Source organism: Mesoplodon bidens (assembly GCF_964165515.1).
Source record: "Mesoplodon bidens genome assembly, chromosome: 11".
Taxonomy (NCBI): Eukaryota; Metazoa; Chordata; class Mammalia; order Artiodactyla; family Ziphiidae; genus Mesoplodon; species Mesoplodon bidens.
Window position 1 is genome coordinate 54986440 of NC_138167.1, and position 17616 is coordinate 55004055.

The following is a 17616-nucleotide window of genomic DNA, read 5'->3' on the forward strand; positions in this document are numbered from 1 at the left end:
CCCCGGTCCGGGAAGATCCCACATGTTGCGGAGTGGCTGGGCCCATGAGCCATGGCCGCTGAGCCTGTGCATCTGGAGCCTGTGCTCCGCAATGGGAGAGTCCACAACAGTGAGAGGCCCGCATATCGCAAAAACAAACAAACAAAAAACATTTATATAAGTAATAGGGCTAACTTAGCAAAAAATGGCTAATGCCAATCATTTTAGAAAAATGTATTTAGGATTAAAAATGGCTCTGTATCTGGCCTGCTTTCCTTCCCCAGAGGGGGACAGGACTTTGGATGCATACCACATCATAAGAACAGGGTTTAAAAGTTTGCTCTCTAACTTTTTTCCAGGCCAATCTTGAGCTCGGTAGCCCATATCACCACTTTACAACTTGAACTTCAAGACCGGCTATGTCCATACCAGGCCACACCTATAATATGTCTCTATGTCCCCCCTTGTTTGTTCCTGGTTATTATTTATGGACATGCATGTTTCTTTTACTTCTTAGTCATGTTTGGGAACCACTCAGTGCCAGGTACACCTAGAATGATGTTTTGTAAGTAGAAGTACTTAATAAATATTTGTATAAATTATAAGTAAACTACAAATACAAAAGTTGTGCTTATTTAGAGTCGACAATGTCTTAATGCAAGAAGCACAATTGTGTGTGTAACTTTATTGTCTCCTTCAACCCTGAATCAGGCAGGCAACTGGTAGAAGAAAAGAGGGCACCCTATTACCTTGTCCCACCACAAAATAGCCACGCTCTATGGCTCTTATGCCTGTATTTAGCTCATAAATCATCCTGCCTTGTCTAAAGCGGAGGGTAGACCTCATCTCCATCCTCCTAAGCTCTCTCCCACCCTCCTTAACTCTGACTTGATCCTTTTCAATTTCTCTCCTCCACTGCTACTGTGTTTTACCTCTAGTACCCATTTTTATTTATTTTATTCTGAGCCCTAAATGTCCCTATAAAAGGATTTGTACCTTCTCCAACCCCTTTAGCCCTGGTAGGGACTATTGGATAGATTTTATTTTTCCAAAACCACCCTCATAGATAGGTTGTAAGCAAAGGTCATCTTTGCTTTGGAAAGAGATTCTTGCTCCAAGCCAACTGCACAATAATCAGGAGCAGAGGGACTTTGTGTTCCCTCTCTTCAGCCAAGTTCCTTGCAACCTGTTTGCTATTCCTGGAGTCAGAAGGAGAGGAGAGTACTTGGCAAAATAGAGGCAAATACCAGGAATCAGGACTGTGGTCTCAAGTTCCTGAGTTTTAACTGGGTCATTTCTGAGTCAGCCCACTTGTTACAGACAATCTCAGTTTTGGAAATCAGATTTTAACTGTATAAAGGCTGTCAGAGGCTTCTTTCTATTAAAAAAAAAACTAAAATGTTGTATATTAACCTGGTAGGTATTTAAATCTTGGTTTTACTTCTAAGTGTAAATTTCAAGCAAAGGGATACAGAATAAGAGACATACTCCTTACTTTAATATTCAGGTCAAAAGACCCCCTTTAGAAGGTTTTATTTTGATAACCAGCCATGAGCACTAACCTATAGATCTATTTTCAAATAGCTTTAGTCCATAAGGCTCAGAATAAAAAAAAAAAATTCTGACTATTCTTTGGAGGAAAAGAAAAGCAAGCCTCATGGGTATCCCAAGGCCAATAGTCACAATTGCCTGGCAACCATGATTTGTGGTGCTCTGCCTTCAGACCACAACAACATGCTGCCTCATAAAAACCCAGAAGTTTATCTTTGAAATAAGAGCAACAAAAGTGAAGCTATGGAAAGGCAAAAAAATAAAACAGTAAATTCTAAAATGTAAATCTCCTACAAGGAGCCTAATGTTTTTTCATTTTTTTAACCTATCAATTTGACAAAGATTTGAAAAGAAAATACTAAATCCTAAGTAAAGGTATGGTGGAAGAGACGCTTATATACTGTTGATTGGAATAAAACTTATTCCACCTTTCTACAGTGTAATTTTGTAGAAAGCTCATGGGCTTAAGAATGCGTACACTCAATAATTTAACTCACAAATGTCTATTCTGAGGAAATAATCTAAAATTCAGAGGAACATTTATGTGCCGCGACGATAATTGCAGAGGATTGGTAACAATTAATTCTAGTCTTCCACAAGACAGAATTTAAATATAAAGACACTTTTCTGCTCCCTTTTCAAGAACATATCTGAGGTTCTCTCAATTGTTCCACATGGCACAGTTTCCAGGCCATTTTATGTTCTGCCCAACATTCCTTTTCCACACAAACACACACACGCACACACACCATCACCAACAATATTCTATAATTTTTCCTCTGGAAGTAGCAGCATAGAATCCAACACACATTCTAAATGTGACCTGAGCATCTTGTAGAACCCTAGGAATGGTATCAGGTTTCTGTTGTCCATCCCCAAAAATGTTCCAGAGAAGTAATGCTTACAGTTGATTGTTTAAAGATCTACAGTCTATTATTTCATCTCATTATTCTAAATTTAATCATTGGAATGTTGAAAGTTAGTATCTTTGAAAAATATTTATTGGACACCTTAACTAATTACCTGCATGAAACTGAATTTAATCTTATACCTTCTTTTCTCAGTGGACACCACTGTAAATAAGAACCACGTGATTTTTATTTCTGCATTGGTTGTAAATTATTTTTCCACTTCCACTTAGAACACAGTCACAAGAACTTTACTGACCAACTAACAGGAAGAACATGCAAGATAATCTACAAAATAATAGTTTTTTAGAGCCCATTGGAGAGTTGAGTTTGTGAAGAAATCCAATGAACTAAAGTCATCATCAGTAGGGTCATGGGGAGAGGAGGATTTAGTCATAGACGTTCATAAGAAAAAGGCAGTTTAACTTTTCATAGATATTTAAAGATAAAGTGCAGGCTGGCATGGCTATTTTGAATCCCTGGGAGCCCCAAATCAAGGAGAGTCCTTACATGTTGACTAACTCTTTCTCTGTAGGCTTTACCAGATGCATTCAAGAAAGTTCAGAAGCCAGACAAGAGTGCTGAAAGACCACCCTTAAAGGCATAGACACCTCAGATCTGCTCAAATCTAAGAGCAGAGCAGGAAAATTGAGACCCTGAATGCACTCTGAGCCTTACACTAGAAATAAGTGAGTGCCCACGTGTGGCTGGGTGAGTGCTAAGAGGGTAACAGAGATTTGCCTCCCATCTGAGGAACAGGTACTTTGGATCTGTGAAGTCTGAGGGAAGGATAGGAGAACTGAGAAAATTCTCCCCCACCATCCCAGCACTCTGTGCTTTAGACTGTTTATCAGACAACAGCTGTCTGGGGCAGGAGCAGGGGAGGAGCAAGAGCCCTCTCTGATGTGCAAGCTGGAGAAGAAAGCTGAAGTCTGATAGGAAGACTGGAAAACCTCCAGACATGCAATATGGGGGAAAGGTTGTGATCCTGTACTCAAAACACTTAAAGCCTGTATAGAACTGAATTTAACAGCAAAGCTCAGATCATCTCAATGACAGATTAGATTAACTCAACCCCTGAAAGAATGACATGAATTTTCCTGGGAAAAAAAAATTTACTCAGCTTCTACTGTTCTTTTACACACAATGTTTGAAAATCAATCAACACACACACACACACAGAGTGTCCACAATCTTTGGAACACATCAAACACTCTAATATATATTTCACTAGAGACCAAGAAGAGCGAGAGTGGGACAGAGGAATATCTAAAGGGATAATGTCTGAGAATTTCCAAAGCTGAAGGAAGATATCACCTCAAAGGTCTAAGATGCCAGTAAACTGCATCTGAATAAATATATTCTCATCAAGCTGAAAAGCAAATACAAAGGGAAATCTTGAAAGCAGCTAGAGAATATGGACACATTAAATACAGGAATATAAGGTAAAAAGAATAGTTGAATTCTTGTCAGAAACAATGAAGGCAAAAAGATAAAGACACTTTATTAAGTGTTCAAAAAAAGCAGCTTAGAACATATATCCAAAAAATCACTTAAATATTAAAAGAAAACTATTTGTTAGTGTAAAAAAAAGCTGAAGGTCTTTGACTCCAGCAACCTGAAGAGTTAGACATGTTAAAAGAAATTCTTTACTTAGAAAAGTTATAACAGGTAGAAATCCAGTTCTATAGAAAGCAATGGGAAACCCAGAAATAGAAAATATATTGGTAAGTATGAAGGACTTAGAAACAACTTTCAGCAACTGAAAATAGAAAAGAACTTCCATCCAAGATGCCCTTTATCACCAGGGGCATAAAGGGGGGAAAAAAGCTGTCAACCAAGAAAATAAAACTACCTTTTAAAAATGAAAGAAAAATAAAGACATTCCCAGATAAACAAAAACAGAGAATTTGTTGGGAGCAGACCTGACTTACCAGAAATATTCCAGAAAGTTCTTCATGCTGAAAGCTGTTGACCATTGACAGTAATTTGAAAAAAAATCCAAAAAAAAAAAAAAAATAAGGAGCACTGGTAAAGGTAATTATGTAATTAGAAAAGTATAAATACATATTTCTTCTTTCTTCTCTTATCTGATTTAAAGGCCATTGTAGAGAATATCTATCTATCTATCTATTTATCTATCTTTATCTATCTACTTATGCATCTACCCATACACATATACATATGTATAAATGTATATATACGGTGTGTGTTTGTAATAAAATTGTGTTGTTGGCCTTACAGCATATATAATGTAATATATTTGACATAACTTAAAGGGACAGGTAGAAGTGAAGTTGTATTACAGTAAGAAAATAACATCAGATGATAATTCAAATTGACAGAAACAAGTGAGGAGGATCAGAAATGTTAAATATTTAATATGTTACTTAATATAACAAACTATAAATATATACTTGTTTTCCTTTCTTCTCTTAGCTTCTTTAAAAGACATTAAAATTATAGAAAGCAATAATTTCAGCAGAAGTTTATTGAATTTGCAACATACATAGGTGTATAATATATACAATATAGATGTATGAATAATAATCCATAGCACAAAAAAGGGGCAGAATGGAATAGTGCTAAGAGTAATGTTTCTGTATCTCACTGATATTGTTGGTAAAAGTATGAAGTTTATTGTGATAAATTCCATTATACCAGGTAAGCTCTAGAGTAATCATTAAGTTTTTATATTTAGAGAATTTCATTAAATTAGTTGAATTTTTATGCTAGAAAATATTCATTTAATGCAAAAGAAAGCAATAAAGAAGAAATAAAAGGACATAAACAAATGAAACATTTAGAAAGAAAAGATACAGTGGCAGATAGAAATTCAGCTACATCAATGACAATATTAAATATCAATGGATTAAATAATCTAATCAAAAGGCAGAGATTGTCAGACTGGATAATAAAAAAGATCCAACTATATGCTGTCAACAGAAAATATACTTTAGATTCAAATATACAAATAGATTGGCAATTGTAAAAGATATAACATGCAAACAGGTACCATAACAAATTGGAGTGGCTATGCTAATGTTAGAAGCATCCTATTTAAATGCAACTTTTGCCTCCCCATCTCCCTTCTCTGTTGTTTTTCTTTATCACTAATCATGATGTGACTTATTATATGTTTTAATTAGTTGTTTATTCCCGTCTTTCCTACTGGAATGTAAGCTCTTTGAAGGTAGGGTTGTGGCTTTTCTTTTGATTTTTTTTTTCTCTCTGTTTTATTCACTGCTGGTCAACTATGTATCTAGAACAGGTTCAGGCACACAGTGGGAGCTCAATAAATATGTATTTAATGAATGAGCACTATGGGCTCTGATCTAGTTGCTAGGGATAGCACAGTGAATCAAACAAAAGTCTTCCCCCTCATGGAACTTAATTTACAGTGGAAAAATTTTTTTTAATGGGAAGCATATTTTAATTGAGCCATATGTTAAGCATAATGTGGTAAGCATGGTAAGCACTAATGGAAATGATTGCAATCATTATTCCTTTTTCAAAGCCAAACCAAATTTTAACCATATGTTTATTTATTTCATTTGCTCTCTAGTGTCTATAATTAATGTAAATTTAGCTAGATATCAATTATTATCTATGGTTTTTTCATTATCATCCATTTTCATTCTATTTGGAGAAGTAGAAACTGCTCATGCTTTATGTTTATCAAATATCTAAACGGTTTTTAAAATTGTTTTTCAAAAGGTCTGATTTTGCCAAGTATATTTATAGATAATTCTTATACTCACAAGCATAATGTAATAGAAATGTTTCACTTGTTTCTAATTCATCTGAACTTCATACACTTATGTGGAGAATTACTTAATGCTAAAATATATCCTAAACACTTGTAACAGATTTCAAGTTTATATTTCATTTATTTCCCATGATAGGAAGAAATTATCAAAAAAAAAGGTGAATCTAAATTAAAACTTCTCAGGGAGCAATACAAATCAATTCTGTTATGTTAAGATTAAAGTGAGCAGGTTTAAGACATGCTGGGATTAATTCCTTTTCACTTTTTTAAAAAAAGGAACATTCTATTCACTTTTGTCTTTTTTTTCTCCCCTCTGGTGACAACTGAGAACATATTTCTATGCCTCTTCTTCATGCATGTAAAAGAAATTCTGACAACTGCAAGTTTGGTTAAAAATATTGTCAACAATGACAAAGATAAACGGGTTATTTTATCAAAACAATCCTCTATCTTCTTTCATGTTCTATGAGAAAATATGCTGATGTGTGATATTTGAAGACTAGTGATGACAAATGGCAATGGTAATAACTTATACACAAGGAAAAGTACCCACCTGCTCTTAGTTGGTTTTTGTCTGTTAGAAAATCTTAATATGAGAGAGAAAAAAAAAAAAGGTTGAGGTACTAAACTTCTTTAAAAACCTGTTTTGAGGAAATTCAAGCCAGATAAGAACATATTCAGAAAGTAAAAAGTTATGGTAGTAAGATTTAGGTGCTTAATCTTTATGATTAATTGTGTCTTTTTTTAGAATGCAGAACTATAGTGCCTATATAATTGGATAAAAAGGGTCATAAATAATAAATTATAGATGCCATTTGCCAAATCCACCTTCCTTATATTTTTCTCCTAGTACATCTTAGACTTAACATGTAGCTCAAATAAGAAACCCAGGAGACCTCTTTGCTTCCCCATTATAGATTTAGACATGCTGCTTCTTCTCCTATAGCTTTAAAACATTTAGTTTGCTGTGGTTTTCTTTACTACTAAAACATCGGGATTGTTTGTCTTAAGAAAGTTTTCAGGGTCGATGATAAAATTCCTAAAACATCCAGGTTTTTTTGTTTGTTTGTTTTTGATGAAAGAATTCATCTCAAGGGCTTCCCTGGTGGCGCAGTGGTTGAGAGTCTGCCTGCCGATGCAGGGGACACGGGTTCGTGCCCCGGTCCGGGAAGATTCCACATGCTGCGGAGCAGCTGGGCCCGTGAGCCATGGCCGCTGAGCCTGCCCGTCTGGAGCCTGTGCTCCGCAATGGGAGAGGCCACAGCAGTGAGAGGCCTGCGTACCGCAAAAAAAAAAAAAAAAAAAAAAAAAAAAAAAAAAAAAAATTCATCTCAGAATATGAACAGGTTAATCAAACAAATAAAACTCACCTGTCTTTGCATCTTTCCAGTCATCTGAAAGAATAGTCTTGGTCTGGATGGTGTATTTAGATATAGGACTATGATTGTCTGAACCACGGCTCCAAGTAAGTCCCACAGAAGTGGCCCTAATGTCTTCTATTCGCAGACCACCTGGAGGGCCTGGAGGGCCTGTAATGAAAATTTGGGTAATGAATCAATGAATCCCAGCTAGTGAATTAAGTGGACATTAGAATACAAAAATGCCCTCTTTGCAATTAATCTAAAGAACATTTACACGATGAAATCAGTGGTGTCACATTCCATTTAAACATAAACTATAAGAAGCAGTAATAATGGTGTTTACGTTTTTTACTAAATGCTTTCATGATGTCTCTTTTTATGAGAGGAGATAAATTCTGTCCTTTAAAAATGGCATTATTATTATATCATACATATGATATTCCTTGACTCATAAAATGCACTTGGCATCAAATGAACCTGACATAACAGATTGTAGCATAGTGATAGTTAATGAATGTTTGCTGAATACATGGATCAGAGCTGACAGCACAGTCCAGATATGAGAGTAGTCAGTCATATGTTTCATTCTGTCTACCCAAAAGGAGGCAGGACATATAACTCTAAATGTTATAGATAATTTATGTTACTTGGAGTAGAAATTTCTGAGAATGCTTGTATGTATCCTTTTGGATAATACATTTCATGTTAGTTAAACTAATGGAAATAAATAATATTAAAAGAAATATTTCTATTTATATCAAATGTAGAAAACAACTGTCAATTCAGATATACGAGGAATGATCTGAAAACATCAAATAATATACTGAAGAGTCTTAGGCCAGAAGAATTTTTACTGCAGAACATAAAACAATGTTAAAAACAGGCTTTCAGAGATGCTTCGTAATTCAGTATTAATATTATTCTCTAAACTGAGAACACTGTTCTGGGTGGTAGAGATGCCAAGATAAATGAGACATAACTTTTAGGTTTTGAACAGCACTTTTTCTTGAACAGGGTGAATTGGCCTGGTAAATAAATAACAGTAATAGACAGTAGTGAATGCTAGGATTATGGCATACATGGTATACATTTCTTCTTTGTAAAAATGTAAAAAAAAAGTCCTTTAGGTGGTAATGTGGCATCTATCAGTTACAATGCTAAAGAAGCCTCTCAATTGCCAGAGAACTCCTAGAATAGACATTTCAGACAGTGACATCAGTTGTTTTCTTTGCACCAGAAAGGACGCCATCCCCAACTGAATTAAGCATAGTGAATATAATAATCAACAACTTTGTTAAGTGGCAACTTTTTTTGTTGAAAAAGTATTAAATAAAACAAAGCTTTAATCTTTTAGCTGAAAATAAGTGCCTTCCTATTTAAATGTCAGATCAGATGCTTTGTCTACTTGACCTTTTTTCTCCACATGGACTTTGGTCTTTGCAAAGGTATAGACAACACCACAAACCTTCACCAATTTCCTTGCGGTTGGTCCCAAGGAGGAAAACGTGTGTGTAGATCAACACAACTGCATTACTACTAACATTAAAATAACACAGGACACAGCCTATTCGATGGTAGTAAATTTTATTTGGAATTATATAACAAATTAATAAAGGTAAATAAATTTTTGTAAATGTATAATCTGTAATAATATTCTTATACTTCCTGATGTTAATTAAAAGTAATAATAATACACCATCCACAATTAATGAAAATAGCCACATAAATTATATAAAACACATTTGATATTCAGAAAGAACACATTGTATTTTTCATATGTAAAAACCACATTGAAATACAATGCACATTCTTTATCAGAACCACGAAATTCCTTATCTCACATGAAGTATCATCCCAAGTCAATTACTGAGTGGAATATTTCAGAGTATTAAAATTAAAAATTAGAAATGAAAAATAAAAAATATAAATTTTAAAAGGAAGAGAAAGTCTTATAGTGAAGGCATTCAGACACTTTTTCTGAGCATAAAGTTATGGCATTCAGAAAATGTTAAAGGGAATTTAAGGCAAAATTGCCATTGGTTAGTCTTTTACCATTAAAGTGAAAATAATGTCCCTGCTATTATTCTGTGAAGTTATTTGATGGCAAATGAATGACCTTCACAAAGTCAGATTAAAGTCGCATACTATTAGTGTATCTGTTGGGACATTATATGCATGATAATTTATCCAGTCACCCATTCACTGAGGAACAATACTGTTGAGCAAAAGACTGTAATTATACTTATGCATTTTTTTCTCTGATATATGCCTGGCCTATAGTGAGTTCTTAGTAAATATTTGGTGAAGACATAAATAAATTTATCACATTGGGCTTCAGACAGTTCTGTAAACATAACAGTCATTCACAATATAATCTGTATTGAAATACTGTATCATCATAAGAAGGTGAAATTGAGAAAACAAATGGAAAGGAGTTGGTTGATATTCCCAAAAGCACTGTGTGGCAATATTATTTGGTAATGGCTCACTTTGATATAAAGTAGATTTTTCCATCTAGTAATTAAATACAAATATCCCCCAGAAAATACCTGAAAGAAAATATACTATTAAAGAGCAGAGATTTTAGAGTTTAAAAAGACGACTTTAAATCCAGTGCCTTGATTTATCTTGGGCAAGTTTCTCAAATTTACTAAACTTTCATGTTCTCATCTATAAAATAGGAGTAATAAAAATTGACCAGATAAGATTGTTGTTAGGATTGAAATAAAATCTTTAAAGAATGTAGTGTTAGGCCTGGTCCACAGGAAGTCCTTAGTAAATTTTAGCAATTAATGTTATTATTGTTACAACTGTAAGAGCTTTCTGGGCATCTGAGCTATAGGATAGGAGTAATACTTGTTAACAATTAACAGGGATTTGTTTACCAGATTGTTCATTTATCACTTGTTTCCACTCAAAAGTAAGGTGTTTCTAGTAAATCTGATGGAGGTAAGGAATGGCTGGGGATGTGAAGGCCCTCTAATGTGTACTAAGGAATCAAGATGCAGCAAAAATAGAGTGGTTCTATGGAGACAAACTGGGCCAGCCCTGCACTGTCTCCCAGAAGGAAGGTTTTCTAAGCAGTGTAGCTGATGTTACTTGTTCAGATTTTCTGTTCAGAATGGAGAAAAAAGTGTTGTGGTAGAAAATGAAATAATGCAGCCACTAGTTCCTCAGCACAAAGGCAGGCATTTAGGAACTGGCAGCCTTTCTGATTCTTTCTTCAGTGATAAAAAAGCAATACATAATTCTGACTCAGAGTTTGTTTCTTTTTTAAGCTCTCATCACTGTGCAAACACTTTCAAGAAATCTTTAAGGAAATAATTGAAGCTAGGGAAAATGTAAGTGAATGGACAGCTAGATGCAGGTTATTTCACTATTACTCTATCGGTATACTTTTCCAGTTTCTTAGGTGTCCTCAGGCAGATAGCTAATGATTGCTAAGAACACTAAATATACCAAATTTAAATTATCATGAAACAGAGAAATTGGTCAGAGGGAAAGGACCTTTGGAATTTGACCTGTATTTTAAATGCCTAAGTATATTAGATGACACATTATTTTATTCTTCCATTTTTTTCTGTCTTTTGTTTTTATCATTAATGGCCCATAATGGGAATAAAAAAAGAAGGAACTGGAATATTTCTCTGATTAACCCTGCAAAGGCTTTTCATCAGTTCTTCTCACTATTAGTAAATACTTAAGGGAGTTGGAAAGAGAAGAAAATGAGAAAAAGAAAAAAAGAGATAGGAAGAAGGGGATAAAAAGTTATTCCAAGTATGTTTTTGTTTTTAGTTTTTATGAATATGGTTTTATCTATACTACTTGCTTGTCACTACATACCCTCCATGCCTTGGAGTTCTGAAATTCATTTTATTAAGCTTATATATCATGTCTGTAAAACAGTGCTGCTATTTTTGTTTTCCGATTCTTCCAAATGCTGATAGATGTCGTTAAGTGTGGACATCACTAACTGTGTTAGGCCCATCCAGCTGACTAAATATCTCCTTTATAAATTAACGGTACAGACTTCAGTGTTGATTCTTTGCATCTTCTTTTCCTTTTCAATATCAGAGTGTTCAACCACTACCTTTCTATACTTCTTCAGGTAGAGGCTGCCACTATGGACTGTTCTTCCTTTTTTATTTGCATTACCCTCTATCTTTCAATTCTTGTGTTTCACCCATTATAACCTTTCTCTCTGGCTTTAAATATCTCTCTCAGAGATTACTGACTGAGAAAGCTCCAAAAAATATCACCTATGGGGGATAATTAGTAGTCTATCAAGATCCTTGTTAGTGTTATGTTTCTACATTGTGAGTTCTTCAAAATCAGGCAAAAGGAGTCTATAATTACTGAGGCTTTTTTCTGTCACTTTTTTTTACATAGTGGAGGCTTTGGAAGTAGCCAGAATGGTCCTTTAACATCTGTGGTTCAATGCAGTTTCACTGGCCACAACCATATTCTCTTTTCCTAAATTTTTCTAGGTTCTCAATGTTTTTACTATTAAATCACTGACTACAGGCAAATACTGAAAACATTTGGTTATGTAATGTAGATCACACACACTTTAGAGATCACTGAAGCCAATACCTGTACATTTTACAAAAGGATGCTGAAGGTCAGAAAGGTTATTGCCAGAATCAAACAGCTGGTCTGTGACAGAGTACAGAAAAAGACAAGAGACTGAGTTTCCTGGTACAACCCAGGCAAAGAGAGAAGAAGCTCGCTTGAAATTCAAATCATGCAGCCCAAACGTGTCTGTCCACAAAAAGCCTGCAGAAAACTACCTGATAACTGACACATTTATACTGTGCTTCTCTTGGATTTGTCTGCATGTATAAAAAAGTATGAACTCATAAGAGCATAAAATGTTAGTGAATCCAAAAAAGGAAATTTATATTGTCTATTTTAATAAAAGTAATATATTTTACTAAGTCCTTATTATATCTGAGTCATTGCTAAATCTTTTATAATTCTTACAAATAATGCTATGATGTAGGCACTATTATTTTCACTATTTTACAAATGAGGAAACCCAGACATGGAAAGATTAAATAAAATAACCACAGTCATCCAACAAGCAAATGGCAAAGCTAAGACTTGAATTCAACTGATTTGCCATGCGACTTTTCATTAACTATAGTAAAAACAATCATTTAAAAACAGCATTATCAGCTTCAAATTCAAAAGTGGTATTTACTGCTTTCCTTTAGAAACCTTTTTTGTTGGGGAGAATATGAATTACTTGGGCACTAGTGTATATTGTGGGAAAAATGACAAAAACCGCGATATATTGACTACAGCTTTTTAAATCTTTTTGTGATCTGTTAATTCAGATAAGTGAAGGTAAAGATATCACCCATTTATAAATTCCTACTACATGCCCAGTTTTTTTTATTATTATTATCATGAAGGGATTTGTTAAACTTTCCTGAATTTTACTAGTGTTTTTAGAAAAAAATACCTATGTGTGAACAAAATACAGATGTTATTTCCACTCAGTTTTTTTTCATATGTAAAGTAATTAGAAGGAAAAATGAACATAAATACAATTATTTCTCAATTCTGCCATTTCTTCTTTAGGAATGTAGTAACACTCAGTGAAGTAGTTTTTAGACATTTGAGGAAAAATAGCAGGAAAACATTTTTCAAAATGATCATTCACACATTATAAGCTGACTATATTTTCTCAATCAATAACAGACTAATTTTCCTATAAGTCAAGTGGGATAGAAGATTTGAAACTGGGATCCTTCAGGATTAAACATGATGGATGCATAGTAGCCATGACTATACCCCAGGTGTCACTTGAGTCAGCGCCAATACTTAGGCAGTAACCCTAACACACTTTCTCCCTCCAAAAGGCTGACCGGTTCTCTGAATAACTGTAGCTGGAACTGGACCCAGAAAAACTGCTGGTCCTTCTGGGACTCCACTCCACATAGCACACATTTAATGCAAGCATTGGTGCTAAGCAGGAAAGACATCTCAGTGTCATCCTATTTCCATTTGTAATTGCTCCGTAAGTAATTAAAAGCAAAGCACCACATACGAATATCCTGTGGTTCACTGTTTATTTTTACCAAAAGAGCAAATTTTAATGAAAAGTTTAAATGTTAAGAAAACAAAAAACTTTCAGTACAAATTATCATCCCTTTTAAAATAAAATAATCTGAAAATAACAATGCTGAAACAACATCAGTTATTATTAAGGCACATGCTTCTTCTTTACCAAAACATGTCAGTTAGAGTCTCTTTATTACTACATGCCCGTTCTTGCTCTGAAAATTAGTTAAGACAACAGCTTTATTATAAGGTAATAAAACACAAATTTGTGTGCTCTTGTTAAAGCGTTAAGACTGTACTAAGATGAAGCTGAATATTAAACATCTCTACCATTTAATAGGAATATAGTAGTTTTTTAACCTCTAAAATTGGTATTTTAACCTCTTACATTGTCAAAAATGAACATAGATCCCTATTAGAAATTAGAATGAGGATAAAGGAGCTAAATGAATCTATGTAATTCTAGTTGATATTGATGCAGTTTATCTAAACAAAAATATTCCCCTTTTCCTGCCACTTGTCATACTTGTCATGTGGTTTCCTTTCTAATTTTTATTCTGTCTTTCCCAAACTATATTCCTATCTGATCTTGGTGGTATACTTTCAGTGATGGACTATGGACCACAAAGCTGGTTCATGTACACCTCCATGGCAACATTTATGGATACATGACAATCTCGAATTATTTTAAAATATCTTATTAAAATGACAGTTGCCCTAGATCTCCAGTCTAAATCCTAAGATGCTTCCTTCTGTGAGAATAATTAACACTAGAAAATGAAAAATTGTGGAAATAAGTAACATTTTGAGCCAGAGACATGTATTCCTTTACGATGACTAATCAATTATTTTTAATTACATACATATTTAGGGGTCATTACATATCTCTCAAAGCTTTCCTAAGAGTTCTTCCAACCACAGACGGGAATTCTAGAGTTACTAAATGAGAAGTTCATATAATATCCCGCACTTAACCATAAACCTGTTTAAGAAGAGCAAATTATTTCTTATGAAGAAATAAGAAGTTTAAGCTTGCCTCTATGACCAAAGGGCAGAAATGAAAATATTTTCAAATAATGAAATTTAAGCAGTTCCAGAAAGAATTATATACACTTCAATTTTAATCTGCCATTTCTGTTCATGTCCTTCCCAAAAGTCTTGACCTTCCTCTCAAAACAAAAGATCCAAGAAGGCTGATGCTAGGAGTTAACAGAATTAAATATGCATACGTGCTGTTAATGGCTTAGTCATCTTCACTTAAATCTTGCTACTGAGATGACAGTTTTCTCCACATGCTGACCAATTTCACTTCCCAGTCCCAGGAATTGTTCCAAAAACCTTACAGAGCCATGGGCAGTCTTCAGTTGTTTATTGCTGCTTTTCATCTTTTCTTGCCAAAAAATATATATGGCACCAGGATACAAAAGGCCACTGGAATAATGTCCCTTAGCTTACATCCTAATTAAGATGACTCATTAGTGAATTTGACAACAACAGTGTTCATTACCTGCTTGGGTAAATCAAACAGTCCATTCAGTGGCAACACTCCTGTATTATAATTCACCAGTTCTTCATTTTTTTTTCAGATAATGAGCTAATTTCTGAGATATGTAAGTTCAAAGAAAAACAGGACATGAAAACATGAAAATTTTACTTGGCCATTATATGATGTACTGGGTTAGTTCAATAGGCATTTTTCAGATATTAATAAAGCTATACAATTATATTTTTAAATATCATTCTGCTTTAGATGTTCAAAAGGGAAAAAAATCCCCTAAGAACTAGATTTTGGCAGGGGGAACTGCAGAAGCTAAAAGATTGAGTTAATTAGTAAAATCTAGTATAATATGTTAAAAAAAAAAAAGGTTTTCCCACAAAGAGTGAGTGTCAACGATCACCAGGTTGGAGGCAGGCTTGCACAGACGGGGAGAAAAGGATCCGCCATGTTTTTCTCTCCATCTTTTCTGTTTTTACCTGCAAGAGGAAAGATCAAGGCTGAAGGGCAAGTGTGGATGCCCATTTAGGAGCAGGAAGCCATATACTTCAGGAATTTGCCTAGTATCCTTAATGGGTAAGTTGAAATAATGAACAAAGAGAAACATCTTCTAAACACTGTAGATGGGAGTCCAAAAAGGAGAAGGCTGAAGTGACAAGCTTTGGCCCAATCAAACCTGTTTCCCTCAGAAATAGTTGACTGGCTTTGTAAGGAACAAGAGTTGTAACTGGATCCCTTCCTCCCATTTAAAAAAACCTCAAATTCCTAGAGCCTTTGTAATTCCACTCCACATAGTACAAGTCTACCTACCCAAACATATGCTCATGCCTTCAAGGCTTCTAAGTAAGAAAAAAATCCTGAGGATAAATTTAAGCAGCGATTTGTGAAATTTAATCAGAGGTTGGGGCTGGAAGTCATGGGAACCTGTGTCTTGATTATTATTATATTTATTGTTTATGTCTATATAGATGTTAATAGCAAAAGGGAGGGAAGTAAAAGTTTATAGAAAGTCATCATGGGCAACGTGTGAACTGGAGTTGTTATTATTCTTTCATAAATATGGACTCTGAGGCTTATGATGATTAACTGACTGGCCTAAGACCACAGGTTATTCAGCAGGTGAAGTGCGTTTCTAATCTATGTTTGCCTAATGCCAAAAGCCATACATTTTCCATTGTGCTATGCGGATCTTTTTTTTTTTTTTTCCGGTACGCGGGCCTCTCACTGTTGTGGCCTCTCCCGTTGCGGAGCACAGGCTCCGGATGCTCAGGCTCAGCGGCCATGGCTCACGGGCCCAGCCGCTCCGCGGCATGTGGGATCCTCCCGGACCGGGGCATGAACCCGTGTCCCCTGCATCGGCAGGCGGACTCCCAACCACTGCGCCACCAGGGAAGCCCCATGCGGATCTTTTAATGACTATATGCATATATTAGTATAACTATATTATTATAGAAATATGGTATTAACAAGATGATCATCCTCCCTATGGTTATGGTTCCCTAACCATAACTAGGGATAGTTTGATTATTATAATTAGACCACTTTATAACTACTAGTGTCCCCCTGGTTATAGTTATTTAAGTAGGAGAAATAGTATCTAGGAAAACTGCTGACTGCTTATTGCAAATTTAGTCCTATGATAAATGGTAACAAAGGTCACAAAACACATTTGTCTCTTACATTTGTCTTTCAAATGTAAGAGATTTCCAAGTCTTTTGATGAGAACTGAAATTGCTAATTTTAAATATATTCTTTTCTTTTCTCCCTTTTAAATGAAGTTTTGGTAGTTTTGTGGAGAGAGGGGGATGTGAACAGTCACACAGGGAGCCTCCCCAAACTGTTAAACATTGGAGTGCCATTTCTTGAATTAGTAACAGAGGCTTCCAACCTCTGCAGGAACATATCAAGCAGTGGTCCTCCAACTTGTTTAAACCACAAACATCAGAAGTACCTGGTGTGTTCCAAACAGGGACAGTCCTTTGCCCCAGAGAAATTCTCAGGGATGTGCAGCGGGGGGGGGGGGGGGGGGTGCTCAAGCACTAGCTGTTGAGAGCCACTAAGACTGTAGTGAGATAATGCTCAGAAGTATATTCCTCAGTGTGACAGAGCCCAGACTGTTCAGTGACACACAAGGGATCACTACCTTCTAGTGGGTCACAAGTTATTTGCTACTACAAATATTGAAAATTCATAAGTTTGTACATTATTTTTTTGTGTAAAAATGAAGTGGATTCAGGGTTATCCTTTTAATTATGCTAGCTCTTGTTCACTGTTCACTTTCATCCCAATGCACTTTCAGATAAGGGAGTTGGTATTCCAGCAGTGCCCTGGGAAATGCATGTGGGCCACAACCAAGTCCCTCCCCTCATCCCATGTCAACAGAGTGACCATGCCAAGCATTGGGCAATTAGAAATTAAAATGTTGTTTTAATTGTTTGGAAAAAAAAAAGGGATTTATTTATTTTTTTTGACTTATTCCACAAT

At 35.1% G+C, this 17616-nt stretch overlaps 1 protein-coding gene across 3 annotated transcripts in view; it reads right to left on the bottom strand.

Moving 5' to 3' along the window:
* Positions 1-17616, bottom strand: part of CNTN1 (contactin 1) — a gene marked incomplete at both ends in the record, with an annotated part of 158992 nt that overhangs the window by 69473 nt on the left and 71903 nt on the right. For 2 of the 3 annotated variants that reach the window (XM_081248140.1, XM_081248139.1), the window contains one exon: positions 7578-7736. In XM_081248140.1, the coding sequence (XP_081104266.1) occupies positions 7578-7736 (159 nt within the window). Of the gene's footprint in view, positions 1-7577; positions 7737-15272; positions 15612-17616 lie in introns of those variants that run through there. The other variant, XM_081248141.1, reaches the window with a different exon arrangement.